At 43.5% G+C, this 27,806-nt stretch overlaps 1 protein-coding gene across 4 annotated transcripts in view; it reads left to right on the top strand.

Moving 5' to 3' along the window:
• Window positions 1–23,052, top strand: part of ARHGAP40 (Rho GTPase activating protein 40) — a 42,041-nt gene extending 18,989 nt beyond the window's left edge. For 3 of the 4 annotated variants that reach the window (XM_090152345.1, XM_090152348.1, XM_031603136.2), the window contains exons 2-15: window positions 3,648–3,841; window positions 7,582–7,799; window positions 8,949–9,024; window positions 9,685–9,836; window positions 10,294–10,459; window positions 10,810–10,901; window positions 11,032–11,109; window positions 11,361–11,520; window positions 12,234–12,316; window positions 14,495–14,701; window positions 14,967–15,107; window positions 16,535–16,695; window positions 17,669–17,724; window positions 18,512–23,052. In XM_090152345.1, the coding sequence (XP_090008471.1) occupies window positions 3,648–3,841; window positions 7,582–7,799; window positions 8,949–9,024; window positions 9,685–9,836; window positions 10,294–10,459; window positions 10,810–10,901; window positions 11,032–11,109; window positions 11,361–11,520; window positions 12,234–12,316; window positions 14,495–14,701; window positions 14,967–15,107; window positions 16,535–16,695; window positions 17,669–17,724; window positions 18,512–18,618 (1,891 nt within the window). In that variant the 3' untranslated portion in view covers window positions 18,619–23,052. The remainder of the gene's footprint in view (window positions 1–3,647; window positions 3,842–7,581; window positions 7,800–8,948; window positions 9,025–9,684; window positions 9,837–10,293; window positions 10,460–10,809; window positions 10,902–11,031; window positions 11,110–11,360; window positions 11,521–12,233; window positions 12,317–14,494; window positions 14,702–14,966; window positions 15,108–16,534; window positions 16,696–17,668; window positions 17,725–18,511) is intronic. The other variant, XM_090152346.1, reaches the window with a different exon arrangement.
• Window positions 23,053–27,806: the final 4,754 nt, after the last annotated feature.

The raw sequence follows: 27,806 nt of genomic DNA, 5'->3' as shown, positions 1-27,806 counted from the left end.
TGTTAGAGATTCGGATTTGGAGATGAAATGAGAAAACGTACCATAGGAGCTCAGTGCCAGTCTAGATTCATGTCCTGTAACTGCTGGTAATATTGTTAAATCAGGGGTAGGTGTCTCAGGTGAGGCAGCTGAATGCATTCGCAGCCCCGCTGCAATTAGTGCCCTCCAACAAGAGCAGGGTATCGCACTGGGATGGTCGGTCCTCCCAGAGTCGTTCCTTTATGGGTGCCCTTAGCTGGATCTTTCTATCCAGTTCATTTTTTGCTGGGTTAATTTTTAAAACTTTATAATGTTTTCTTTCTTTCTTTTCTTTTTTTTTTTCTGCATTTGCAGTGCATCTGAATGAACTTGATTATTCCACTTACTCTTTGCCCAGTTGCAACTGAGCGATTAACCTTTTAAGCCAACAATCTACACTTTAAATCTAAACTGTTGCTATGCTTATACGTCATAGGTTGCCCTCCGTTGACTTGGGAATGCAATGAGGAAGAACGATCTCTTAGGTGCACTGAATCTCACATGAACCTTCCACTTGGTTGGCTGGGTCTGTAAAGCAGAGTGTTCAGGAAAAAAAAAAACAAACACAGACCAGAAAATAAGGCATTTTCTAAATTTTAAGGCCTGATGTTTTCTTTATGTTGGTCTTTAAGACTGGAATGGTAGTGTTAGCTGGGCTTTGGATTCTGGTAATGCTGTGTAGAGCTGCTTTGTGAGATTAGCATCCTGCACGTTGGTGAAATAGAGTTCAGTGCATCGCTCCACAGAGATGTTGAGAAAAAAAGTTAAGATGGCTTTTGGGTTATTCAACCTACAGGTAGTTCAGATATGGCTCTCCTGTAAGAGGTACAGCATGTGGTTAGCAGGGGGGCTTCTGTGTGCAGGAACTGCCAGGTGATGTGAATTCCCAGCAGTGGAAGGAAGGAAGTTAACAGTGGATAGTACAGGAGCACAGGATGGAGAGGACAGGAGTGCTTACAGCAATTCACTGTGGCCTAACAAAACTGTCCTTGGACCAGTATTACGTTGTGCTGATATGGACAGAAAGTGCTGGTAGATCAGAAACAGCTGGTGGGAGGCAAAAGTATCACCTCATGATCTATGCTCTAAGGATGCTGGGACCCTTCTCAGAAGTACACCATGAATCTGTCCTAATGCTTGCCATAAGTGTGACTCCACTCAGTCAAAGCAGTGCCTGGGTTAAGCCATGCCCAACATGGCTTACAGTATTGGTAGGTTTTTTGGTTTTTTTATTTTTTTCCAGGCAGACCTGTGGCAGTTGCAGGAAGGCAGTGCCACAGCTACGTGTGCTGCAGGCTTCCTGCTGAGCAGGCACTTGATGAAAGCTGCTGCTTGGTTCTCAGGCAGGTTCTGCCAACCTGGATGTCAATTCTGCTTTGGCCTGAAACCATGGAGATCTCTGGGATGCTAGACGAGCCTGCTCTAAATGAAGGGAAGAGCATGAAGGGAAAGCACTATATGCAGCTACTTAAATCTATAAGATCACACCCACTATGGTGTAGTGCAGCATCTTATGACAGGAAGTAGTTATGTGTCTGCTAAATGCTCTTAGCAGAACAATTAGGGCAGCCTGTGAGGCAGTTGCTTAGCCTGCTCAGTGTTATGCCCTGAGAGACTGACTGCTCTTCAGTGCAAATTTGGCTGCCATGGTGCTTCTGGAATTGATACTGGCCAAAACCAGGTTCCTTGATATGATCAAAAATCCTCCTTCTAATCTCATGTTGCAAGTGGTGATTTCTCTTGACTGTCATGTAATAACATTCTAATGGGATATCATGGCAATGTTACATTGAAATGGGCTTTTTGGTGGTGGCAAGGTGACTTTGTTTAAACCTGATCTTCTTCAGGGAAGGCTGTCAGCCTACGCAAGGAGACACAGAGGAGTATTAAAGATGAAGAGTTAATACAAGCTAAGTGATCTAAAGTTTTGATTCCTAATCTTAACTGTAATCATCTTCAAACTCTTTATCCTAATGGATAAGATTCAGGTGGAAACTTGAAAGGGAAAATCGTTATTTGGGATGGTAGCTGTATTAGAACTGGGAAAAAACAGTTGTGAACTATGAGGGTTAAAAAGAAATAAAAATCTTGGTTGGAATATTGAAGTGCTCTCCCAGGCTGTGGAGTGGAATCTCAGCTGCAAGGCTGTCATTTGATACCCAGGAGCGGGAGGGGAAAAAAGATGAGGATGGATAATAAGCAAATGGGGCACCTCTGCCATCGTCAGAGCTGGGTGTGTGATGTAAGTGCTCTTTTCAATCTTTAACTTTTGTGTCCCTGTAAAACAAACAGAAGACTTCTTAGTTGTGTTCTCAGTGCTGTTGCTGGCTCCAGATGTTCCCGCAGTGATGGTTATCGCTTTTGGTTTGACCTTTAGAATAGAGAGACTTACATGCTTGTAAGAAAAATGTAGGCACAGTCTGCAAGCACACGTGTAACCAGAAGCACAGATTATCTTACAACATGTGCCGTCCAGTTGTTTGGCCTTCAAATTTAGTATTTTAAGACTTGAAATGTTTCTTATAATTTAGTGGCTTTCCAGCACAAAGGGAACTTAAACTTTCCAGGTATTTTGCCACCAGTAACTTCCTTGGTCCTTCTTGAGCTGGGAGGTAAAATTGATTTGGGTGGTGGTGTTGTCATCGTGGTTTTTCAAGGCATAAGGCTTGATCTGTTTTTCTGCCGTGCAACTGGAAAGCAGTTCTGATCTGTGTTTGGTGGCAGTGGCTGTTCATAGATACTCCTGGCAACATTTTTCAAACCAACCAGCATTGCTGTAGTGTGCAATTTCTTGAACTGTGTATCATAGCCATAGAGGGTTTACATAAGTAGGGTATGCTTATCCTTTCCTTTCCTTTTTTTTTTTTTTTTCCCCTTGTCTTTTAAAAAGCTGTACAGCAGGATTTAAGTGCGTTACAGCCCTTTGAAGAGAACTTAAATTTGTTTTAGGAGAGGCATTATTTTATTGAATAATGAGAAACTCACGACTTCCTACAGAGAGGCTGAGAGTTTGGCTGAGTCCCAGTCTGGGACTTTGGCTGACCATGAATTAATCAGCAGGATAATAAGAAAATGCTGTACCTTGGTGTTTCTGAGGACTCTTCTACTGCTTTGTAGCCGAAAAATCTGGTCTGGACAGGAAAAATGGGCCTCAAACATCTGAGCTGTTTATTGCATGAGCTGAACTGCAGCGTATGGAGCTGTGTCAGTTTTTGCATACGAAGGACGAGCCTCCCGAGGTGGCTGTGCTGAGGCTGGGAGCTGTCAGACTCACCAGATAAGCAGAGCACGTGTGTGTGAAGCTGGAAATGCCTTGGCTGTGAGTGCAGTGTCTGTGCAAGTTTGTTGGGGGATCCTGGGAGCAGGGCTGGGAATGACGGGAGGTATCTCAGGCTGCAGGAAAACTTGTGCTGTCACTGTGTCCTCCTGCAGGTTGGGGCAGTAGGTATCTCCCCTCCTCTGGAGGATTTCATCTCAACCTCGTCTGTTATTGCCAAACACTAAAAAAAGAAGTCTAGCACTTACCTCTGTTTGGCTGCAGCCATTTGAAAACGAAGATTGATGTATTGTGAATGCCTACCTGAATCACGGGTATCTTAATCTCTCTTCCTTATCTCTTCCTCTCTCAGTACCAGAAACTGTCCTTGCAAAATGAGCCAGCTTCCTCAGAAGAGCCCTTTGGCTTCCCCGTTGTCAGAGGACATGACTACCAGGGTAGACAACTTGCCAATGGAGAGCTTTTGGCTGGAAGTAGAGAACATTAAACAGAGCACTGAAGCCGAGCAAGAGGAATGCAGCCTTGCAGATGTCAAAACACAAGAGGGTAGGTTGCCAAAAACACTGGGAGTGAGGGGAGGAAGGAAGGTATTCATCTTCAAAAATTCTCTTCTGCACCTGAGTGATTGAAAAACCTGTTGGCACGTGGTTAGAATGTTACCTATCAAACCACAGACAAATCTATATATGGATGTATATTTTTTTCATTGGAAGGTGGTTAATTCCCTACAAAAAGGAGTGCTGGCCTCACCTACTTTCAGTTTCCATTTAAAAAAAAAAAAGAATAAAAAGCTAAAAAGCTGACTCTGAAGATTGGTTTTAAATACATTCAAGGCTCCAGACTTTTTCAAGCAGCTGCCACTAAGTGTGGGTGCTCTTCCTGGGAGGTAGCTGTGTGATGAGCTTTGACAGCCAGCAGCGTTTAGGAGGGGTTGTTTGGTTCTGAGGCTTCACCATAGTGGCTTTTACAGGAGCTGCTGTTGTGGAATACAGATTTCCTCCTGTGATTCATTGTTCAAGGAACCATAATAAACGTCCAGAATTACTTGGGTACATCCACATATGCTGATTTTTATTTTTTTTTAATTCTTTTAAAGACCACTTCTTGTACATTGGATGTTTCTAATGGGTTTTCTGTAGCATTGATGTGATTCCAGAATCCTGAAATAATTGGAATCTGGATCAATTGCCTTCTGACATGAGAAGTATAGCATCCTGTGGTGTTGTAAGAGCAATGAACTATGAGCACCAAGTGGTCCTGTGGATTGGGGTCACACATTGCCTGTGTCCATTCTGGGCTGTGACTGCAGCTGTGGTTTTGACCTGGGGAGGATCCATGTGTGTAATGGGGAAGTGTTTGAGGGGAAGTCCTAGTGTGATGCCCTTGGGAAGGGCAAACATCTACTCTGGGATCATAAAGGGGCCCTGGAGAATGGGGCAGGAAGGTTGTCTGTGTTGACCACATTGAGCAAGGCACTGTGAACTTCAAGCCTCACTGCCATTGTCCCTGCATAAAGGATTTAAGTGCTTTAGAACTGAAGGAGATAAAGAAGTGACTCAGAAACTGAGTGCATCAGGGAGGAGACTCTGGAGAAGCAGCCCCATGCCTTTAGATGAAAGGCTGTCTAGGATATCCGAAATACGAATATCCAAAATATGCTAGAGGCAATCTGTTAGGTGCGTGTAAGCAGGGACAGAAGGAAAACTTTCCTTTAATGCTGTGTGTTAATCTCATAGGTAAGAGCTAACTGGTTAATCAGCAGTTGTAACTGGACAGACTCGAAATAACGCTCCGAGTCATGAAGCCTTCCTAGCAGGCTGGGGAAGAAGTGCGGTGTGCTCAGCCTGTGGGCGCCCTTCGAAAGGAGTTCAGTCAAATGTGTGTGGTGCTCAAAGCATGAATAGTGAGGGGAACCTTCAGGTGTACACACAGGGAGCCGGGCTTGGCTGGTGCCTTCTTGCTTTCATGTCTTTGCAGTCTCTGGTCGGAGCGCTGGCAGGTGGCAGTGCAGCATGGATGCTCTGAGCCAAAGGCACTGCGGCTGTTTGCGTACCGCCTGAGAAGCTGTGCTGGGGCAGCAGCTAGCAGCTCTGTCTGGAGGTGGTAAGGCTCAGTGTGACAAATCCCTGATTGCAATCACAAAAAGGAGACGGCGTGGAGGCTACATGGAGATAAGGCATTGCAAAAATGCTGACCCAGTTGGAAATGTTGGTCTCCTGCGTGAGCGCTGTCAGGGGTGGCACAGTGGGAAGTTGCCTGTGACCAGTTGTTGGCAGGAGTACAGCCTGACAGAACTGGGTCAGCAGAAAGGTTTTGGTGTTTGCTGCTTGTGGCCTTCCCTACAAGCAAAAAGGAGCCTTTTCTTTTTTCCAAGAGCAGTGTAGTTCTTCCCTAGCTCTCTGTTCCAGCTGGCTCCATGGTCTGATGGCACAGCAGATTGATAACGTATGCACTGTGTGTGGTGGTGGCACTGAAATATCTGTTGTTACCCTTGTAATGTGTAGTCTGAGAAGCATCTGCGAAAACTGATTCTCCTCTTCCTTTGAAAAACAAGTGGGAAGTTTCTCTTAATATTTTGTCTGATGTTGCAGAATGCTTGGCTGTCATTCAGTTTCTCTGAAATGGAACATAATTACTATTACAAATTCTGGTTTTGGTTAGCTCATGCTTCAAATAAGTTCTTGCAAATGGTGTTCTTTAGTTTTGCATATTTATTCCTAATCGTGTCTCCTCAAATGTTGCTTATCTGGATCTCACAAAGCAAATGTTAACAACCCTCCAGACTTCAATCCGCAGTGAAACTTCTGTGACTTCTCAGTTCAGGCCCGCTCCGCTCTGGCTTTCCTCTTCTCCCCATGAATAACCTATTTTAATTGTTTCCCTTTGTGCTACTGGTAAACATAATCAGGCCAAAAATACTAAGTGGATAAATTAACATCTGAGGTGCTTTGGCATCAGGCGGGGCGTTAGGCTCAAACGGATGTCCGATTTATGGTCTTCTGGTTGGTATTGTGTATTGCATTAGTTTCCTGTTATGACTGGATTTGGATATTCTCAAAACTTGCAAGCAATATACCAACTTCCTGTATTTCCCGAGGAAAAAATAACTGAGAAGTCTTTTGCACACTGAGCTTCTGTGAAATCACGGAAGTAGGACAAAGATCTGTACAGGGTGAAGTCTTAAACGGGGCCAGGAGTCCAACCCTATGCATGTGTGAGGAGCTGTACCCACCCGAGCAGGACCTGTGGGGATGCTGTCAGCTTCTGTAGAACTGGACATGATAAGTAATCAAAGTTTAAGATTACACAGGAAGGTTAGCCAGGTTGCTGCAGGTCCAGCTGTATTTACAATGGTGTGATGCTGAATAGAGTTCTGCTTTCATGCAACTTGCAAAAAGATGTTGCTTCGCTCAACTCTTTTCAGCCTTCTGAGGATGTTTCCAGGTGCTGTGAAAGAACAGTGGTCTCCCCAGAACAGTTAAATGATTTAATCTCACAGAAAGACCTGTGTGGCTTCATTAGGGATGCAACAATCACGAAATCGTGCTTGAGCAGCTGTGATGGTAGAAGAAATATTTTCCTTCAGGAAGGAAGAGTGGGACCGAAGTATTCCCTTTCAGTCAGTTCACTTGTGATTTTTCTTTTTCCCAGTGTGACTTTAGAGCTGTGCTGGAGCTGCCTGCAGCGAATGAATGTGGTACCCAGAACTGAAAAGGGGCACAGGCCCTCTGGTGTTCACTCTGTAAAAGCTGAAGCCTGCTCCTAAATTGCTTCTTTTATCCCTGGATTTCAAGTATCTGCCTTGCTCAGGGCGCTTTCTCACTTGCACAAAAGGCACATCCAGTAAGGGAGGCATCCTTCTGTATTTGAAGTGCAGCTTTGTATTGAAGAAAGGAGTGAAGCGAGCTTGTTAGAATAAAGCTGCTGTTACTGTCTCCAGGCTTCTCACACTTCACTTTGGAACAGGAATGGTTTTTAATTTTAGTGGTGTTTTGAGTAGACATGGATGTAGAGTGAATGTATGGAGTAAGAATAATACTTCTGCTGTTGTCGAATGACTGTGTGGGTAGCACTGCACTTAAAAGTGTAACACAATAAAGGAGTAGCGATGGTGCATACAAATAAAATAAGATCTTGGAGAACAGCCTTGGCATCCACAGAAGTTGTGACTTCCAGTGATGTCTCGCTGCCCCCTGGGGCTGAGCCTTCTGGTTTGCTGATGTTTCAAGTACTCAAATTGCTTTTCTTTCTCTTCTTGCTCCCCCTCCTCATCCGTGTCCTCACAGAGGGAGAGGCTGAAGCGGAGTGGCTCCAGGATGCAGGGCTCTCAGACCTCATTGGGGACCATGCCTCAGAAAACGACAACGCGCTGCTCTCCACCCTGACAAAGACCCAGGCTGCTGCCGTGCAGCGAAGGTTGGACACCTACTCCCGCTCACGGAGGAGGAAGAACAAACCTCCTGTGAGGGATGTCAGAGACATTTTTGGAGTGGTCGGCTCTGGGGTACGTTGGCTGATTGAGTGGAAGCTCCTGAAAGGCTCTGTTGCCCTGTGGTACCTGCCTTGGCCAGCTGGGCCCTGGGCTGCTTTCATTTCCAAGGCTGACAGCTTCATGTTTTATGCTGAAATGGAGCTGAGATTGTGGAATTTCTGCGTCTAGGTTGCAGCACTGTGAAAGAATTACTACAAACAGCACAGATTCATATCTTCTTACAGACCACTGGGAGGCTGCACAGCACCTCCAGCACCACAGCCTTGTGGAGCACTGATGTCATTTGGAGCCCTCTTGTGTTTCCTTCATCCCGGTGATGTTTTATTCCAGCTGCAAGGCTGTCAGTCCCTCAGCTGAAATCCAGCGAGTTTCTAAACTTGCACATTAAATAGAAGCCTGTTGTACTAGGTATCATATAGGCACAGATCTTATATGCCTGCTTGCTAGGTTGCTAATATTTGCACTTAAAAGTCAGAACAACTAAATCCAATCCAATGTTCTGAAGTGACTTTTTGATGCAGCTTATCTACAGATGCTAAATGAACTGGGTGTTCTTTCATGGTGAGCTCATCAGTTGTGTGTCTGCTCTAAGCATACAGTGCACCTTCTCTACAGATCAACTCTTCTGTCCATTTGTGATGACTTATTGCAGGTTTCTTTTAGCTCTCAGTTGTCAGTCAACAACTTCTCTTGTTATGAACTGGTTCATAGAAGGAGTTGCTTTGGTAACAATATATTTCTTTGCATTCTGGCTAGCTCCAGTGAAAGCAAGGTTTTTATTAGTAGAGTTGACTGCCAAATGTCTCCTTAAGCGTTTAAAAATGCACTTTAGACCTGAGGAGGTAGGTTACCATAAAGCTTTAATGGGAAGCTTTTAGGTGCTGATGCCTGCTTCTGTGTTCTTTTGCATGAAGGAGATCTTGTGGTTAAAGGCAGTGACCAGCTCCTATGGAATTTGGTTGGTACTTCTAGCCTTGCAGTGCATTAATAAAAGGAAAGAAATCAGAGCAATCTTACAGTCCTGAGTTTGAGCAGCATTTTCATAAAGGTGTCTTTTTGTGTGTGTTTTTGTTTTGTTTTTCCTCCCCAAATCAAATTGTTGTCATAATAACTTCTGTCCTGCCTTGTTTAGATGAGTACGTTGTGGTTTTTACTTTTCAGGAGACGGTAACAGAAAAAGAGGAGCCCAGCCCAGACCTGCTGTTGCACAATCTACGGACTTCAAATGTTCAGAAACGTAAGAAGGAGTTTTTTAGAGTGGAGTAGGATTGAAAGAGAAGCAGGCTCTGAAGCGGAGCTGCAGCTGGAAGACAAGTTGTACTGTTTGGGCTCTGAACTTGAGCAGCTGTTTCTGTTTTTGAAGACTATTACCATTAAATAACATGTACTGGTTTATATAATGCTGCTTGCTGTGTGGGATTGCAGAAACATTGTGTTTTTCTTTTAAATTCATGCTTATCCACAGCTGTGGGTTCAGTAAACTTCTCCAGCACCTGGTGTTGGTAGGAATTATCACTCAAGGTGATGCTAAATCATCAGCAAATCAATTAAAAGATGCAAACAAAATGATTCTGGCAAAGAACAGGTGAAATTCTATGAACAACGTACACAACTGCATAAAGAGAAGTTAATTAAAGGCCATAGGTATGTCCTTTAATTTAAGGCAATACTCGTGTCTTACTGTTGACCTGATGATTATGGCTTTAAAGGAATCTTATTTACCTCGTTGATCAGTCACAAGACTGCGCTATGACAGCACTCTATTCAAATGCTACTATGATCCTTGTTACCAAAAGTGATTGTCCCTGAATCTGTTTAAAACTGCTAATGTAATGCATTTGTTTTCTAAGCTTCACCTTTTAGCTTTTTGAATTTCAAGACATTTTCTCCTCTGTAGCAGAAACCCAGGATTACTCCTGCACAGTTCGAAACCCTGGAAAAGAGGAGGTGTTCAACATGGATGTTGCCTACTCAGAACAAGCAGCTGTCCTGCTCAAGGGGTCATTCTTGACCGAATCTAAGAGAATAAAGGATGGAAATGTGCTAACTGTAAGTATAGGAAGTATAGGAATATTTTTTCGCGTTAAAGCTTTATTAGGTCATTTTGCCTAGAATGGTGCAAGGTGTTTGATTCAATTATATGATTAGATTTTGGGAACGTCCTCTGTGATAGTGTTGCAATGGGTCTCTATTGTCTTACTTGCCAAAGATTTATCTTCTGCAAATACACTGCTTGCAAGGTTCAAGCCAATAGGAATGGACATTGATCTTTCATTAGTTTAGAAGGCTGGGCTCTGAAATACGTTTAAAGAGTAATGCAAAAGAGGATATGTTTCTCCAGCTGTGGGTTGAGTAGCAGTACAGGTTATTCTGGTTATTTGTCTAGAGCTGAAAATAGGGGAATGTGTAGATAGCTGGTTAGTGGTAAGCAATAGTAAGGATGTAACAAAAGTTGATAATCAGTAGTGCTGCTTGTACTGAACCTTTTGTGTGTGTTTTCCTTTAGAAATTTAAGATCCCCAAGGGCAGACTAGGAGTGACCAGGATTGGAGATCTATCTGCTCAGGACATGAAGAAGATCCCCACGTTGGCCCTTATTGAACTAACAGCTCTTTGTGATGTTCTAGGCTTTGAATTGAAGAGAAACAAGGCAGCAAAATTGAAAACAACAGGTCAGTTGAACGTTGTCTTGAATATTTTCTTTTCCTTCCATTTCGTGCCTTTTTTAACATTGGGGTTGTCTTATAAGTTTGGATTTCAAGCGTTAGAGCAGAGAGGGTGTTTGATAAGAAACCTTGTGACAGTTGTTTTTGCCTTAACCAGTTTCTTCTGGAATTGCTGGGTTGTGCTACCAAGACCTACAGCTCCACATTTACCTCTATCACATCCACTTGTCTATCAACTGTTCTTCTTTTTCTCCAGTGCTCACAAAATGTGCTATCTTAGTCTGCAGTGCTGGAAGTATCACTGACACTATTATTAATGGTGGTACAGACTGAAAACAATGTCGTTTCTGTTGTAGAGAAAAGGCTCTTTGGAGTTCCACTCAACACTTTGCTGGAAAATGACCAAAAACTGCTCCCCAACACTAAGGTCCCTCTCTTACTCCAGGCAGTAAGTTTTCTTTCTGTTTCAATTGCAATTCTGATGCTCAGAGCCAGCAAGCCTTTTTAGGCCCTTAATAAGGAGGGGCTGACTTCTCATCTTCTGTACCTAAGAGCTTTCTTTTTTCCTCTTTCAATAGCTGCTGTCCTGTTTAGAAAAGAGAGGACTTGAAACAGAGGGCATTTTGAGAGTTTCTGGGTCCCAGACTAGAATCAAGGTACAGAGCTCTTACTTATTCTTTGAAAATATTGAAAGGGATGAGGGAGCATGTTGCTGGAGCAAGGCTCCAACAAGAGTCAACTGAGACTGCTTGTCGTTCTTCTCTGTACTGTTAGAAATGTCCATCACTGCGAAATCTGGGAGTATCTGCACTGGCAATATCTGCAGTCTTTTGACATAGTGGGTTCAGCTGTAGAATATAGAATGTGTTTTGAGGCATGTAATACTTCCTTAAATTATTATTTCTAGAGCCTGGAACAGAAGCTAGAAAGGGATTTCTATAGCGGCCTTTTCCGCTGGGATGAAGTCCACCAGAATGATGTATCTGGGCTGCTGAAAAGATTCATTAGAGAACTGCCTGCCCCATTGCTGACAGCAGAATATCTTCCTGCTTTTGCTGCTGTGCAAAGTAAGTTCCTCTTTGGCTGTTTTATGTTGTTTTTTGGGGGGGTTGTGCTTTTTCTTGGGCTCTCCTGTCAGGTGTGCTGTTAGCATGTGGATTTGATGGGAATACAGAGCAGGGTATGCACTGTTACCATATGAACTCACTTTGTGAGATGTGACATACTATTGCGTGTCTACCTCAGAGCCTTTGTTGCTCGTGCTTGGGTATATACACAATTTTTATGCAGGAATACTGTCCTAAACAAATTACGTTGCTTCACTTGAGGCTGCAGTGTTACTGCATAAATTAGGCTAACCTGATAAACAGGAACATGAAGTCTCAGCTGTGACAACTGGCCAGAGTTCATGATCTTGGTCTGTCAGCAGCAGTCTTTTGCAAGTGCCTTATTTTGAGGCATGTCTTTGATAAGGGATTTAAATGTGTTCAGCCAACTGAGCACACAACTTAATAAAAAGTAGAAGGTGAAGTCCTTTGTTGAGCTGTTGGTAGACTGTGTACTCTAAAGCCATTCAGTTCTCTAGAACACAGATAATTCACTCCATAAGGGCTGTATGAGCTTAATTAACTTCTAGGATTTGAGGTGCTGTTTTACAGATGAAAAACACTACCATAAGTAATTGCCTTATCCCTGCTCTCAGCCTGTGACTTGGAAGCACAGTTCTGTTTTCAGTAAGAGCCTCGTCAGAAACCTGAATCTTGTTGCTTTCCCTCTGTAGATATTCCAGACCTGAAGCAAAGGTTGCAGGCTCTGAACCTCCTGATCCTGATTCTGCCAGAGCCCAACAGAAACACTCTAAAGGTCAGTCTGCTTATTCTTGGTTTACAGAATCACAGAATCACAGAATGGCCAGGGTTGGAAGAGACCTCAAGGATCATGAATCTCCAACCCCCCTGCCACATGCAGGGCCACCAACCTTCCCACCTAATGCTAGACCAGGCTGCCCAGGGCCCCATCCAATCTGGCCTTGAACATCTCCAGGGACGGGGCATCCACAGCCTCTCTGGGCAGCTGTTCCAGCACCTCACCACTCTCTCTGTAAAGAATTTCCCCCTGACGTCCAACCTAAATCTCCCTTCCCTCAACTTAAAACCATTTCCCCTTGTCCTGCAGTTATCAACCCTTTCAAAGAGTTGATTCCCCTCCTGTTTGTAGGCTCCCTTTAGGTACTGAAATGCACCCCGCAGCCTTCTTTTCTCCAGGTTGAACAAGCCCAGCTCCTTCAGCCTGTCCTCACAGGGGAGGTGCTCCAGTCCCCTGATCATCTTTGTGGCCCTCCTCTGGACCCTCTCCAACAGCTCCCTGTCTTTTATACTGGGGGCTCCACACTTGGATGCAGTACTCCAGATGGGGCCTCACAAGAGCAGAGTAGAGGGGAACAATCACCTCCCTGTCCCTGCTGGCCACCCCTCTTTTGATGGAGCCCAGGATCCCATTTGCCTTCCGAGCTACAAGGGCACACTGCTGGCTCATGTTAAGTTTTTCATCTACCAAGACCCCCAGGTCCTTCTCCACAGGGCTGCTCTCAAGGACCGCTCCTTCCAGTCTGTAGGGATGCCTGGGATTCCTCCAGCCCATGTGCAAAACTCTGCACTTTGCCGTGTTGAACCTCATCAGGTTCACCCGGGCCCACCTTTCTAGCCTCTCGAGGTCCCTCTGAATGGCATCCCTTCCTTTAGCCGTGTCAACCACACCACTCAGCTTGGTGTAGTCAGCAAATTGCTGAGGGTGCACTCAATTCCATCATCGATGCCATTGATAAAGATGTTAAAGAGCACCGGTCCCAAGACAGACCCCTGGGGGACGCCACTCGTTACTGGCCTCCATTTGGAAAATCCATGTTCTTGTTCCGTGTGTTCGTTCTCAGATCTCTATCAGCTCTTAAAAAGGGGGATATAGATAATGTACATTAAGTTATTAGGCTTCATTTCACTGACTTGAAATGCAAACCTGTGATAGGGCAACAGGGATCTGGGCAGCAGGCAGGTCTCCAGGCTGGGCAGTGAACATAAACTGTAGCACATCTGCCTTCTGGGTGCAAACAGAAGAGCAGTGGGAGCCTGTGTGGTCTTGGAGGGATTTTTACACCATGTTTGGAACTGTACTCCTCCTCCTCAGTGTACGAAAGCCCTTCTATATGGAGTGGAAGGTGTATAGCTCTTGTACTGTCTGTGATACACTAAGATATAGGGGAGGAGATTCAGTCTTCTGATTCATGCTTTGTGCTGTTGCTGTTTTCCATCACAATTGCAGTTTCCCTTAAAATCAAAAAAAACCTGTATAGTTTATAACTTCTTAGCCTTTTTTTTTTTGATCAGGACACACTTCAAACCTGTTTTCCTACTGCTTTTTGGGAGAATAATTGCTGGTGGATTAGCTTTGCAGGCAGAGCAGGATCTCTATGGTACTGCGTTGGATAAGAACTGTGTGGCTTCTTTTTGCTGCTGCTTTCTTTTTGCTGAGTGGTTCAACTTATGGATAACGATGCCAAGGCTGACTTAGCACCCTGCAAAGGCTAGAGAGCTGGAATACATGATAACATCAAAGGTGACCTGATGTCCATCATAGCTCTGGTGAAGGTGTGGGACAGAAGAGGTGTGATCCAAAGGGATTTTTTTTCCACATCTGGGAATTACTTAGGAGGATTCTGGAGGAAGAGAGGCTTTTCTTTGGATTCTATAAGTTTTACAACTGGAGTCTGTACATTGCCACTAGTTAAGAAATAAGATCATATCTGTTTCCCAAACATGCCATCTCTTCTGGTTCATGAGTGCTGGACAAACTATCTCCCTGCTTAGTTTAGCTATTTGTTGTTATCCTAGTATTAGAAATTGGCTACTGTGCTTCCTGTGTAGAGAATTGGATTTTCTCAAAGTTTCTAGAAAACATAACGACTGGATGTTCTCCTCAGCAATTGCAACTTTAATTTCTTGGGTGTTATTAGGAATGAATAACTTGAGTCTCTGCCCTTCTCTTTAGGCTCTACTTGAATTTCTCAGCAAAGTAGTTTCCAGGGAGAACAACAACAAAATGAATCTCTGGAACGTTTCCACAGTCATGGCCCCAAACCTCTTCATGCACAAAGGGCTGCCAAACAAGATTCCTGAAGGGAAGGAGAAACAGCTGGCAGAGGGGGCAGCTGATGTTGTGCGGATGATGATCCATTATCAGGATTTGCTCTGGACAGTGAGTTGCATGAGTGCTTTGCAGTATGATGCAGCAGTGTGTTGTTCTGGCTGGAACTGGGCTAGGGGAAAGGGTACTATTGGAAATTCTAGAGGAGTTAAATGTTTGCAGACCAAACCTGTCCAAGGCTACCTGTTTTCAAGGTGTGTGGATGTTTTGTTTATTTAAGGAGCTTCATAAAGTGATGACTGAGTTTTTTTTAATGGCATTCACATCTCTGTTTGGCTTGTTTTAATTCTTGTTTTCTCCCTTTTTTGCTGCTCAGGTCTCCTCTTTTCTGGTAGCTCAAGTGAGAAAACTCAATGAGAGCAATAGTAAAAGGTATCAGTTCTGTGACAAAAGGTTAAAAAATCTGCTGCGGAAGATTCACGCTGATAAAGACAAAGTGGAAAAGAATCAAGCGGAGGTGAGATAAGACTTGGAAAAACTGGTTCCTTTCATAAGTGACAAATATTTTCTCTTTAAAATCCTTTCATGAGAGCATGGGAAACTTTAAGGAGTGACGCTTTGTATATAGCAAGAGGGAGAAAAATCTGCAGAACCATGAGAAGAAGCTTCCAAACTCTTCAGCACGAGTTGTACCCACCAAAAACTGATTCACTATGCCTGCTGTTCGGATGCATTTCAGACTGAAAAGCACTCAAGGTGCTGCATATTCTCAGGAGAAGAACGAAAGACTTTTTGAATCATTTTGTTCCATCATGCTGCTTATCTGTATGGAGGAGTTAGAGAATGTTTCTTCTCTTTTTAGAGAAGTGAAACTGCTGTATTCCACCTCTTGCATTGGTGCCAACTGAGGCTTTTAAATGGGTGCTGCTTCCAGATCTATTTGAATATCAGTTGTTATTTTTGATTGATGCTATTATTTGAATTAGAGTCTGTAATAGCTAGTTTACATTATGCAGTGCTGGATTGTAGGTATCAGTAGCAGTGGTGGTGATGTTGGGACATCTAAAGAGGTGAGAAAGATGAAGCCTGCAAGTAGGAGTAATACGTGGAGGGTTCAAATCTGCAGAGCTGAAGAAGAATTTGTATTCTCAGAAGCCAATACATCTGCCACCCTTCTGTACCACTTGGCAGACTGGGAAGTATGCCCCCAGGTAGCCTGGTTAAAGGCACACGTCACTCTTGAAGTTGCTGAGGGAAAATACAGTTTAGGTACCCAGCGGATGACTCTGTGCTTGGAGCTGTGCTAGCAGTGCTTCCTAATTGTTTTGGTGTGCAGTGCTGTTTTTACAGAAGATCTAGAACTGCAAAATTATCTTGCACCAGACCAGACCCAATTGGAATGGTTCAGTGTTCTGTACAAAAGCTTTGAAAAGGTGGCTTGTGGAAGAGCTGGTAAAAATGGTTGTGACAGAATGACACTCTGTTCTGCAGTAGTTCAGTATTTCCCTTCTGAAATTACCTTTGGTTCTAAAATAGTCTGTAAGACTGTTCTACTCCCTAAGCTCCTATTCCTGCTTTTAAAATTTACAGAGAAATCTATCAGGCAATGGAAAACAGGTTTTCAAAGTATATTCTGACCAATCTAATTCTATCAAAGTGCCAGTACTGCATCTGAACAGCAGAGAGCACCAAAACACACTGATCGAGATCAGTGCTTTGCTCCCCGACCACAACGCTGGTAAACTGGTTCCTTTATAATGCTCACCTTGATGCTTCCATTCTCTGGTATGTGAAATAAGCAAACATAAATGCTCTGAAAAGCTGGCTGAGTGCATTTCATTCTTCACGTTCTCCAGTCTGCTTTGAAACTTGATGGTTTTGCCAACAATGAAGTGGGTTTTTTTTAAGCACTTTACTCTCTTTGGTTCTGCCTTCCTTGTTCAGCCTTCCAAGGTTGTGAAAGTCCACGCTTCGCTTCTCCTGAAGGATTCCCTAGAAGTGCATTTGAACAATGCTACAAGAGTTGCTGATGTCCTGAAGCAGTTTCAGAAGAACCTGTGCCAGAATGGCTGGAATATTGTTAACACGGTCAACCTCCTCAAGTGGCAAGTTGCTTTTTCTCTGCTTATTAAAAATATATAAGTATCAGGTGATGTAGTGACTGTATTTTCTGCCTTCTAGTAGAGCTAATGTGGTGACACATTGAGCTGTTAGACTGCTCTCTGTTTTATAAATGGTGTATTGGGTAGGGCAGGCAAATATTAGTTCAGCTGAGTGGTCCCATCACTGTGCTCAAGCTGACAGCAGGGTGGTGGTCCTTCCTGCTCTGCTGCAAGGCAGGTGAGCTGCAGTATGTGAAAAGCTTTGTGGGGAGAAAGAAAAGTGGGAACATTGACTCTGCAAAAGAAACCCTCTGTAGCTCTCCTAGAGTAAAACATCACCTGGGCACATTAGTTGCCTGCAAAAGTATTTCCAGCGTGCACGGGTTAATGTATGGGTTCCCTAAAGGGAGTCTACAGTTCCCTCCTGTGCTCCAATGATGAATTGCTGAAATAACCCAACAAGTGAACAAAACAACTTCTCAAGCCATTGGGCATGCAGACAGTATTCAATAGGTAAAGTGTCAGTGCATCCCCTGACTGTGTTGCTGGGCAGCAAACATCCTGACAGAGAGAGTGTATGGGGAGTTGGCTGAATATGGGTCAGCTGGTAGCTGGGATCTCAGTAAGAAGCTGCAATAGCTACTCAAGTCTTCTGTAGATGAGATTCTCTTGATCTGGCCAGTGGCTGTGAAGGAATGCTGCCAATGAATGTTGACATTTTTTATCTTGTTGGAAAGCATTTGTATGTAACATGCTTCTCATTACCAACATCTGACTTTTTCTGTGCACAACTTTGGGTGTTAGCTGCATGCTTCAGGAGGACTGACAAGGTTGCTGTACTGCAGAGAATTGTAGCTTCCTTGACCATTGCTGACCTCTGCACTGTGAGCAGTTGCTTTGGAAGAAACATTACTGAACGACCTAACTTGCCTCTCACGGAGCTTTGTTAACTTCAGGGTGTTTTTTCTTTCTGCAGTAACAACTCCATGGAGTGCACAAACCTGCTCCTATATGAAGTGGGAGGCAATATTGGTGAGTCTGGGTGATAACTGGAAATAACCTCTTTGATACCTGGTTTTTATGTCTAGCCTGTGGTAGGAGAGAGTTCTGGAAAATGATGAGAATTGGAGGGGCCTCTGAAAGTTAGAAGAAAAGGGAGCAAATGTGGGTTAACCTCACCTATGGCAAAGAGCAACTGTCCTTTACAAAGCCAACACGCCTTCCGTTATCAATAAACTTTCTTGCAAAAGTACCAGCTTGGGTGGAAGCTTCTTAAAAATGAGTTGGGTGGAAGCTTCTCAAAGCTGATGATGCTCATTAGTCATTGATTTCCTCTGGGAATAGGGTAACATCATCAAATGGAAAGGAAATTTTAATGTGATTGTAACAGCAGCAGGTTAGGGAGGTCTGAAAGTAGAAGGGAATTCCTGTGTCCTGTTGTAGCTGGTTCCAAAGACTGTTCTCTACTGGAGTGATTTTTCCACCTCTTAGTATTTCTCGTAACAGTATCTGTGAAAGGAAAACTCCATCATACTGGAAACAGCTTAGTCTCAGCTACTGGATTTGTTTACGTGCTGGAATGATTGGGTATTGGAGTACCTTTCACCAATTGAAGCTTGGACTTATTATAGTTTTAAGAAATACACATCCATTTCAATATAAAGAACCGGAACTTTGTCAGATCTGTTGAAGCACTTCTGAATGGTTGTAGTGTTAATATGAATGTGGACAAATACCAGTTTTTAGGGGGGAAAAGTAGTAACAGTGGGACTAAGAAGATAAGAAATGCTTTTTTTTCCTGTATTTCTCGTTCTTATAGGTGAACATTGTCTGGATCCAGACACTTACCTCTTAGACTTGTATCATATCAATCCGCATGCTGAGTGGGTAATTAAGCAAAACCCATCATATCCTCGGATGTTCTAAGGGAAACACAAGCAACACAGCATATGGCTGAAGTTTTTGGAAGACGAGAGAAAGCCATAGAGATGTTCCTGGTACAGTCACAGACCTGGACAATGCTTGTGTCTTCGAAGGCAAAAACGGTTTTATTTCCTACTTTCAGGACAGCTGGCTGTGAGTACAAAAGCACACATGTGAACAGGGAAGTCAGTAACAGGCATCAGTTATCATTATGTAGTAGAATTTGTGGGATAATTATTCATAAATAAAAAGCCCTCCAGACACCCTGCAAACAAAGCTACAGCTGTTCTACAACAAAGAGGAGCAGCATCTCTTGAAGATAGTAAAACATTTATTTCTTCTGGATTTGCTCTTTTGATCGCACGTATGTTTTGGAGGAGAGACAATCTGATGCTGCCATGGTACTAATTGTATACTTCTGGTGAGATCCACGACTGGCTGTGGCACGTTACCAGCAGCTGTGATCCTGAGTTTCACTAATAAGACTGTTATGTACTGAAGACTGAAAAAGGATGCTTCCAAAAGTGGGACATAAAGCTGACATCCTGTGTTTAATAACTGCAGTTAAATACATCTATGCAACACAAGACAATGACTTTCCCTGGAAAACAATATGGGATGGATAGCAGCCTTTCAACTGTACAGTTGGATGGGGAGATAGCTGTCCTTTACAGGTCTGGTGGTAATGCAAGAACAAATGTGTAGGTTGCTGTTGATCAGAATAAAACAAGCATTCATTTTGGTGGACAACCTATATATCAAACAGTTAACCAAGGAAATATTCTGAAGGATCTGAGGTTAGCAATCTGATCTGGCCACATGAAAACCTCTTTCTGGAGGGCTCTGTGTGAACGTGACTGTCAAAGCAAAAATTAAGCTGTGTGATGAAATAGAGGTGTGTGCATCCATCCGTCTGGACACCATGGTGGGTAGCAGACTGAGCTGGTTACCACTCTGTTTTCAGCCCACACAGTGTGGTCACTGTGGACTGAAGAGAGCCAAAGGGAGAGCGGGCCACTTGCACTGTGTCATTGCATAGCTGTCATCTGACCTGAGCTCCAGTGAGACTTCACTTCTGGGAGAGGAGTGCAGAAATAGTTCTCCTTTGCAGCAATGCTGAAATACCTCACATGAGGGATCCTGCTATGCAGTCACAGGGAGCAGAACACGCAGCGCACCTGAGAATCCTGACATCCCTTTTTTATACTGTTTTTAAACGTTGTTGGATATTTATTCATGTGGCAGAAGCAGGGCTGCCCTGCAAGTGTATACTCAAAGTGTTTTGTTTGCCAATTCCTAGCTGCACTAGTGACAAGCTCCAGTGTTATTTCTGTTCAACTGAATTCACTTCCATTGCAGTCTGAGCTTCTCCACCTGTTTGTATTCCTCAGGCTGATGTTTAGCTATCCCTGTTCATTATTGTATCATTATCTCCAAGCTTTGATTTTTATTGTCCAAGCACTTCATTTTCTGGTTTGTCTGTCTGTGTGGTAACCTCTCTTGGCTATAAGCATCCATGAGAAATAGGTGAGCCATAGATTGTTCCTTCTAACCTGTAGTGAATATGGTGTGAGTGATGCTGATGTCTTGAAATTATGCATATACTAGACTCAGTCTGCTTGTTATTTCTGGTTAAAATGATGCACATGCACTGACTAAAGGGCTCATCTTCATAGTAATTCTTTTTAAGAACCTAATAGTGCATAAAAAAAGAAAAAAACCTGTCAACCCCTAACCCAGAACTCCAGTTCTGGAGCGTCAGGACTTCTTGAGATGCTTCTTTTTTTCTTTTTCTTGTTTTTAAATTGGCCCTAAAAGGCCCTGATTGTTGTCCTTGAGGTTGGATGCTCCGTGTCTCTTAAAACATGGAGCTGCTTTAAAATTGGGCATTAAAAATCAAAGGTACCTTTTCACCTGTTTCTTCTGGAAGTCTCTGTTGCAGTGATGAAGCTCAGTGAAGAGCAAATCCCAGAGATGTTAGGAAATGCCTGATGTGTCATAGCGTCTTAAGAAAGACAGAAGAACCTGTTCCTGCTCAAAGATGCTAAAATGCAGCTTTGCAGATCCTTGCATTTTTCTTCACCTATCATGTGCTGAATTTTTTATATTTTTTTTCTACCATACTGGATGGAAAACACTGCATTGATGCTTCTGTGAACAGCAGTCTGGGTTTTTTTTTTTTGTGGGTTTACTTTCTTTTTTGAACACTAAACAATGTGAATCAGTGCTGTGATAAACATGCTTGGAGAACCTCACAATACAAATAGCAATTCTCAAATATACACGGAAATGTAAAAACAAAAACAACAACAAAAAAACAATAACAAAAACCATCTCTTGCCAGGTGATGGATATCCTTTTCTTTTTCCCCTAATTTTGTACCAAAGAACAAATGTGGGTTTCAAACAGTCGCTGTTGTGCAACCTGCTTCTGGATGCTGGCTTTTTATAACTTTTTGGGTTTTTTTGGTTTTTTTTTTTTTACAGATTTTCAATTCTGTATTTAAAATTCATTTAATCAGTGGAACAATAAAAATGCAGTCAAACTGCTTGGCTCCAGTTTCATTGGAGGAATAAGTTAGCCCAGTAAATGCCAGCAGTCTGTGAATGCCAGGAGGATTTGCCTCTTACCTTAAGAGAGATGGACATACCTACGTGAGTTTGACTTTCATTTTGCAGCTTCAATTGAAGTTCCTCTTTGGGTGTCCTGTGGGGTAGCTGTGCAAGATAATCCAGGAGGAGGAAGAGATCAGGATTGGGTTCAGAAAGCCCAGAGGAAGTTTGTAGCTGGTTTCTTGACAGTGGGCTGAAGTCCCTTTCACAAGCGCTAAATGTGAGCGACTTCTGAAGGATGAAATTCTGTTGTAAGGGGGGAAAGATGCCCACATCCCATGAGGAGTCTTCTACATTCCCTCAGTCCCTTCTCTGCTGATATGTGCTCAGTTGCACACGTGCTTGAGGGACAGGCCATTTTGGCTGAAAGAGCAAGAATCTAGCTGAAATAGTGTGGTTAGGTTATAGATAATATTTAAGTGTTTGATATTCAGTGAGGAAGTATGGCATAAATCCACTGCTATTTATTTTAAAACGATAAAAATAGCATTCTGTCCAGTCTTACTGATAGGACAGTAGGACTGGTTGTGCTATCCCGAGACAAAAGGAGTGAGGGGAGGATCCAAGAGGCTGTAAAAAGCTTGCAAAGCAGTTATCTGAGGAAAACACCAGCTTACCAAGCTCATTTCACCCATTCATCTTCAGTAGTATCAAAGTGCTAATCTCTCTCATCCTCAAGGGCATTTTTTGATTGATCATTACACAGCTATCTCCCCTGCTCAGAACAAAAGCCCAGTATTTATTCTGTATGCAACTTAGTCGGGTGCGCTGAGATAACACTGCTTAGTATAAAGGAATCTTGCCAGTGCTGGTTCACGTTAGTGTGGATGAAGTGGAACTGAAACATCTCTAACAGTAAGTAGTTTGTTTCAGGAGAAAAACAAACTCTGCAGCATTACACGATCTTTACAGGAACAAGGGGAGTTTCAACACTTGGAGGGAAATGCCAGATGAGAACAAATAAATAGGCTTCCCAGAACAAAGTAAGTGACAGCAAACAGTTGAAAACAAACAAAAAGAGTTGCGTTTGATTAAGTCCATTGCTTTCCTTTCCTAGTGCACTCTTTGTCTGTTGAAAACAAAGCAAATGGCATCTGTGTTTGCCTGCAGCCTTGTGTCTGTGGGAATGAAACTTTCAAGCTCCCTACAAATCCTGTCTGGCTCTACACACCAGGGCTGCGTGTGCAAGCTAGCGCCCGGATTGGAGACAGACACAGTTGGATGTGTTTATAGTGACATGGTCATAATTCAGGTTCTTACAGCGCATGGCCACATCTTAGCCTTGAAATGTGCATGTAGTCACTGTATTTCTAACCAATGGGGCAATGGATGTGTGCTTGGAGCTCTCTCCTCTTGGGCGCACCACCAGTGTCCTGACTCTTCTCCCTGACTTGTGGGGCTGAAGTCCCCCTGTAGGGCAGCTCCTATTTCCTAGAAGGCTTCACCCGATTCTTGCTGCCTTCTCCCTGGAGAAAGAACTAAGGCCATAGGTGGATGTTTTGAGATATTACATAGAGAACTGTTTCCCACTTGGTTTTGTCATTGAACTCCATCTAAGAGAAAGTAAAAACAGTGAGAAGTGATAAAAATCCATTTTTCTTTAGCTCTTGGAATGAAATCTGAAGTGATGATGGATGCTGCCACGTGTCTTGTCCTTACTTGTCTGGATGGTATATTCTGAAGAGGTAAACAACAACTAGGGGATAAAAGAGGGAAAGAGGAAGAAAGTGCATAGGAATGGAAGATGTAGCTGTACCTCTGGTAGTGTGTTTCTTTTTGTTGTTGGGTTTTTGGTTGTTCTCCCTTCCCACCCTTGGCTTTGGAGGCTACATGAATGCATGTGAGTTCTGCTGTTCCTGCTTTGCTCATCCCAAACCTTGTTCTGGACAATAGAAACCTTTTCCAGTGCTTCCCTAACATATGCTGGCTGAAAACCAAAGGCAGACTTCTGTTGCCTCCAGTATTTGCTACCTTGCAAATGAAGTCTAAGGAGCACAGGTTCTGCTTTTGGCCAGAGAGGAAGCATATCAACCTCCATGGGTGTTGAAGTAGGATGTTGGGAGCCCCTCCACTTTACCTTAATGCAGCAGGGTCTTGCGGCTGGTGAGGTAATCATGCAAGTGAAAAACTTGCTGGCAGCTGAGTCTGGCTCTGAACGTGGTTGTAGGTGGACGTGTGCTAGCACAGTGATTGTTACAGAGGAGAAAGAGCACTGCTATATCCCCTGATTTGTGATTCTAGGGCTAGTTCTTGCTGTGTAAGGACAGGCTCAGGCTCTGGCAGTCAGGGTTTTGTTTATGTGCAGAGATTACAATTGGTTTATGGTTCTGATGGGAAAGAGATTTGGGCAAAATTTTTCTTGTTTGTGATCAGAAAGTGTTCTTAGATGTAGGAGAAAGACCCATATATCTGAAACTGAATATTTTGATCCTCATTCGGAATTTTAACAGCATCAAGAAGTGGGGTGGTGTGTAACCCACCTATGTTACCTCTTTTCTCAACAATTTGTATTTGCCTTGTCACTGAAAGCAGAGAAAGATGCTATGCTGCTGATCATCTATGCTGATGGCTCAATTTTAAGCCATTATCTGGACACGAGAGGCAGTCAAAAAGTGGAATAATTGCTTTTTACTTATAACAAACCAGCAGAGCTGTCCCAGGGTTTCAAGAGAGACAATTAAAGATATTGCATTGTTTTCTTCAACAGGAGAAATAGACCTGGGGTTCCCTAATAGCCTTCCTGGTTCAGCGCTGTGCTCTGAGCACGTTGTTGTGGGTTGCATTTATTATGAGCCACTTACTATTATCCCTAATTATTTAGCTGGGGGGAGGTCTCTCTCTAACAGGCGAATTTGTGACTTGATGAACACTCAGCTGTCTGTATTTAAGATAAAATTACTGTAATTAACAAATCGATCAACCCTACTTTCACTCTGCTGGCTGGGACAGAACAAACGGGCTAAATGAGACATATTTAGTACAAAGGTAGAGAAAGAGGTTTGCAGACTTCAGGATACACAGGCTCAAAGCTTTTTCACACACTGCTTTCAATGATAATGTCACATAATTGTCTCTCGTTTGATAATTTTGTCTCTGACAAAAAAAGCACTCATGCTGTGCTCTCTGTAGCTCTGCCCAGTGAGGCAATCGCGGCTGCATGGCCAGGTGGGTTGTTTTCTTAAACCCAAACCTCAACAGGGCTGGGCTGGATTCTGTGGGTGCTCTCCCATGCCTGACCTTCACACCCTTCCTCCCAGTGATGTTATACCAGCAGAAGTCATCCCCAGCTCTTCCATTAGGTAACTGTACCTGCTTGTAGTTGCTCTCTTTGGATAGGAATTCAAAGAGCTCTTCTGCAGCTGCGGGTTTGCCCTGGGTTTTGGTGAGGCTGCCCCTGGCACATCACAAGTGAGCTGAGATAGTCCAGGGTGCAGGACAGTCACCGGGCTTTGTGATTTGATTCACAGTTGTTTCCTAATGAAAACAAATGCTTGGAGTCACTGTGCTGTCTAGAAAGTCAACTGCAGGGATTTGTCCCTGTTTAAGCTTCTGAGGTATGTCTAGGTGCTTTGGCAAGTTTATGCTGTCTGTTGTCAGCCCATCCCAGCTGCCTTATCACTCTGGGGTTGTGTGGCATCCATGCACGTATTTAAGGTAACTCTGTTACAATGGACAAGGGCCTGGAGAGCCAAGGAAATGCTCTGCACTCCTGTGTTCCGCTGTCCTGTGAAACCAGCTGGTAAATGGTGGGTGTGCACTGGAAGAAGAAAACAGCTCTGGCCATTAGTACATAGAAGGAGAGGGCAGCTAAGTGCCATCTTTGAGAAATATTCCTGTGATTGACTTTGTGAAGGCTGGGTCTGGCAATGATGGAAGGTGAGACTGCTCCAGTTACAAAATGGGGTTGCTCCAGCATCGGCTGGCTGCTGGATGGAAAGTTGCATGGATGTGGGGAAACTGGTACTCCTTCTGGTGATGGTTCTTGCTACACCCACTCATCCAGCAGAAAAGAGGTTTGCTTATATGTGCTATGTAAGGTAGTTTCCATTGAACATATTCTGACTGAGCTCTACCTGTACATGCACAGGCAGCTGTGGTGTGATAAGGGTGTTATGTCCCATGGGTCAGTGAGCACCAGAGGAAGCCTGGCTTCATCTATAAAGCTGATGGTTCCTCATTTGAAGGCCATGTTTCACGGTGTGCATGACTGCCCTCCATTTTGGATGCTGGCTTTCTGCATCAGGCATTTTGCCACTCTTCTCCCATCCTGCCCATCGCTACCCATTGGGCGTTCCCTCCGTCCAGCTTCGGAGACGTCTGTGGCTGGAGGGGACATCGAGTGGCTGCTGTAACTGTCACATTGGTGCAAGGAAAACCCTCACTGAGCCGTCAAAGGCATTGCCAAGAGCATGTGAAAGCTTCATTACCCAGGCTTTGTTCCGAGGAGCAGTCAGGCGGGGTTATCAGCCTGGTGCAGGCCGCGGTTGCGTAGCAACCTGACAGGCTGTGGCCCTGCTGCTCCAGAGCAAGAAGAAATACTCATTTTCCTCAATTTAGAGGCACTGTAAACATTGAATTCATTACCGGTGAGGGATTCACTAGATTTTACATCTCATCGATGCAATGGCGGGTGGTGTTGGCTTTGTTTTGGCATCGTGTAGGTGCACACTCACAGGTTGAATGAAGGTGGAACAATCTCAGATTGGTTTGTTGTGTTGTTGTTTTATTTTTTTTTGTCGGCTGGTTTTCATCTCTTTGTCCTGCTTGGGACTCAGAATGAGAGTGAGGTCTGGGAATGTCATTGATTTTTCAGGCATCAGCTTTGGTGTACGTTGGGTGATGGTGGCTATGGGGCTGAAATATCTCCATCCTGAAAGAGGAGCTGGGCTGCTGAGACCTGTGTGGACATCCCTGTCAGATTTTTCTGGATTTAATGCCCCTGCATTCACTCAATACAGGGCAGCACGCTGTCCTCATGCTAGCTACCTCTTAACATCTGTATTGGCAGAAAAAATGTGGTTTGTGTGTTATGAAACTCCTTTCTTTCTTCTGCTCGATCCTTTAACTTCTCCCTTTCAATATTGAACCATAATATATCTTCCCTTCTCATTAGCAATTCAGTCTGCAGACTGATTCAGATTAACTTGGACTTACACTGTATTAAACACTTTAAGAAAAAAATCAGAAGGGCTCAGGATGTTTATGAAAAGCAATTTCCTCAATGCCAGGCAGTTTAATAACTCTAGAGCCAGTGGCATTCAGGCTCATTTATTTTAAGCTGTGTTTCTAAACTGTGACGGGTCAAAAATAAATAAGGCAGGGTGGCAGATTTGGCATAGGAGAGCTCATTTCAAAGAAAAGAACATGTGCAAGTGCAAGAAATAACACAGCTTATAGTCCACACAATCAGAGGCTCATTTGAAAAACTTGATTTTCTTATAGATCAATATTTCCCCACTGAATCATTGGCAAGAAGTGAAGGTTTGGAGGTGTACATGGCAAAGAAGAGAGAACTCTGCTAATCTCTTGTCCAAATTGCTTTGTTTCTTGTAGTAGGAAGATTGTTCTGTGTATCAGTCTGGATTTTTTTCTTTAATCAAGTTCCTGGTGGAGAGGTGTATAACCCCAGGCAGTGCTTTGCACCTGAGACCTCAGACCTATTCAAGCAGTAAATGCAAGCACTGCAGTATGTTTCAAAGGACTTGTTAAAAATATTGGAAATCGGTATCTTGTAGCAAACAAAGTGAGCTAATACTATTTGTTGGAAACACCTACAAGCCATGTGGGACACTGAGCAGGTCAACTGGAATGTGTAACAGCATCCACCTGTCTCCTGCTTCTGTTTATTCAAGTGCAGATGTTGGTGTTTTTGAGTTAGTGCAGAACACGCTGAAGAATGAAGCTGAATTGCTTTGTATCCTGCTCCACTTAAAGAAATGTGGGGCTCTACAGCCCAGGAAAGTCCACCATGTTCAAGGTAGCAAGTCCAAATTGTAAAAAATTTCCAAAAAAAATGGAAGGACCAGATTGTCATTAAGGTACAGGTTGTGGAAACTGGCTTCTGTTGGAGAAGCTTCCTTTCAGATTATTCCTTGGTGGAAAATAGCCCCATCTTTTCCCTATGGAATATGAAATACCACAAATAGTTCTTGCTACTCAGGATATTAACCTTAATTAAAGTGTTATCCAACTTGCTAATATTTAACACCTAACTGTTGGATATCTCTGCGAATAATTGCGCAGGTAAGTTGTTTGTCATTTGTTCAGAACCAGCTGTGAAGGCTGGAGGCAGAGGTGGTTCTGCCTTTTGTTTGGTGGAACACAACAGTTACAAATCAGGTGCCCAGCATGAAGAGTTATTTAAGAGTCCTAACTTTTTTTTCATAACGCTCCTGAGTGCTCACTTATTGGAGGGCTCACACTGTGAATCCCCAGGAATTCATGAGATGTTTTATGTGTTTGTGTATTTCAAATGAATGCAGGCTGCAGGCCCTGGGTTGTTGTAGATCTGATAGTTTCTCCTAATTATTCTAACAAGGAGGCTGCAAAGAAATCCGCTGCCTTCCTGTGACATCCTTC

This window comes from Phasianus colchicus, chromosome 17 (assembly GCF_987193195.1).
Source record: "Phasianus colchicus chromosome 17, bPhaCol1.hap1.1, whole genome shotgun sequence".
NCBI lineage: Eukaryota > Metazoa > Chordata > Aves > Galliformes > Phasianidae > Phasianus > Phasianus colchicus.
The sequence above is the reverse complement of the archived record's forward strand: the minus strand, read 5'-3'. Positions and strand labels throughout refer to the sequence as shown.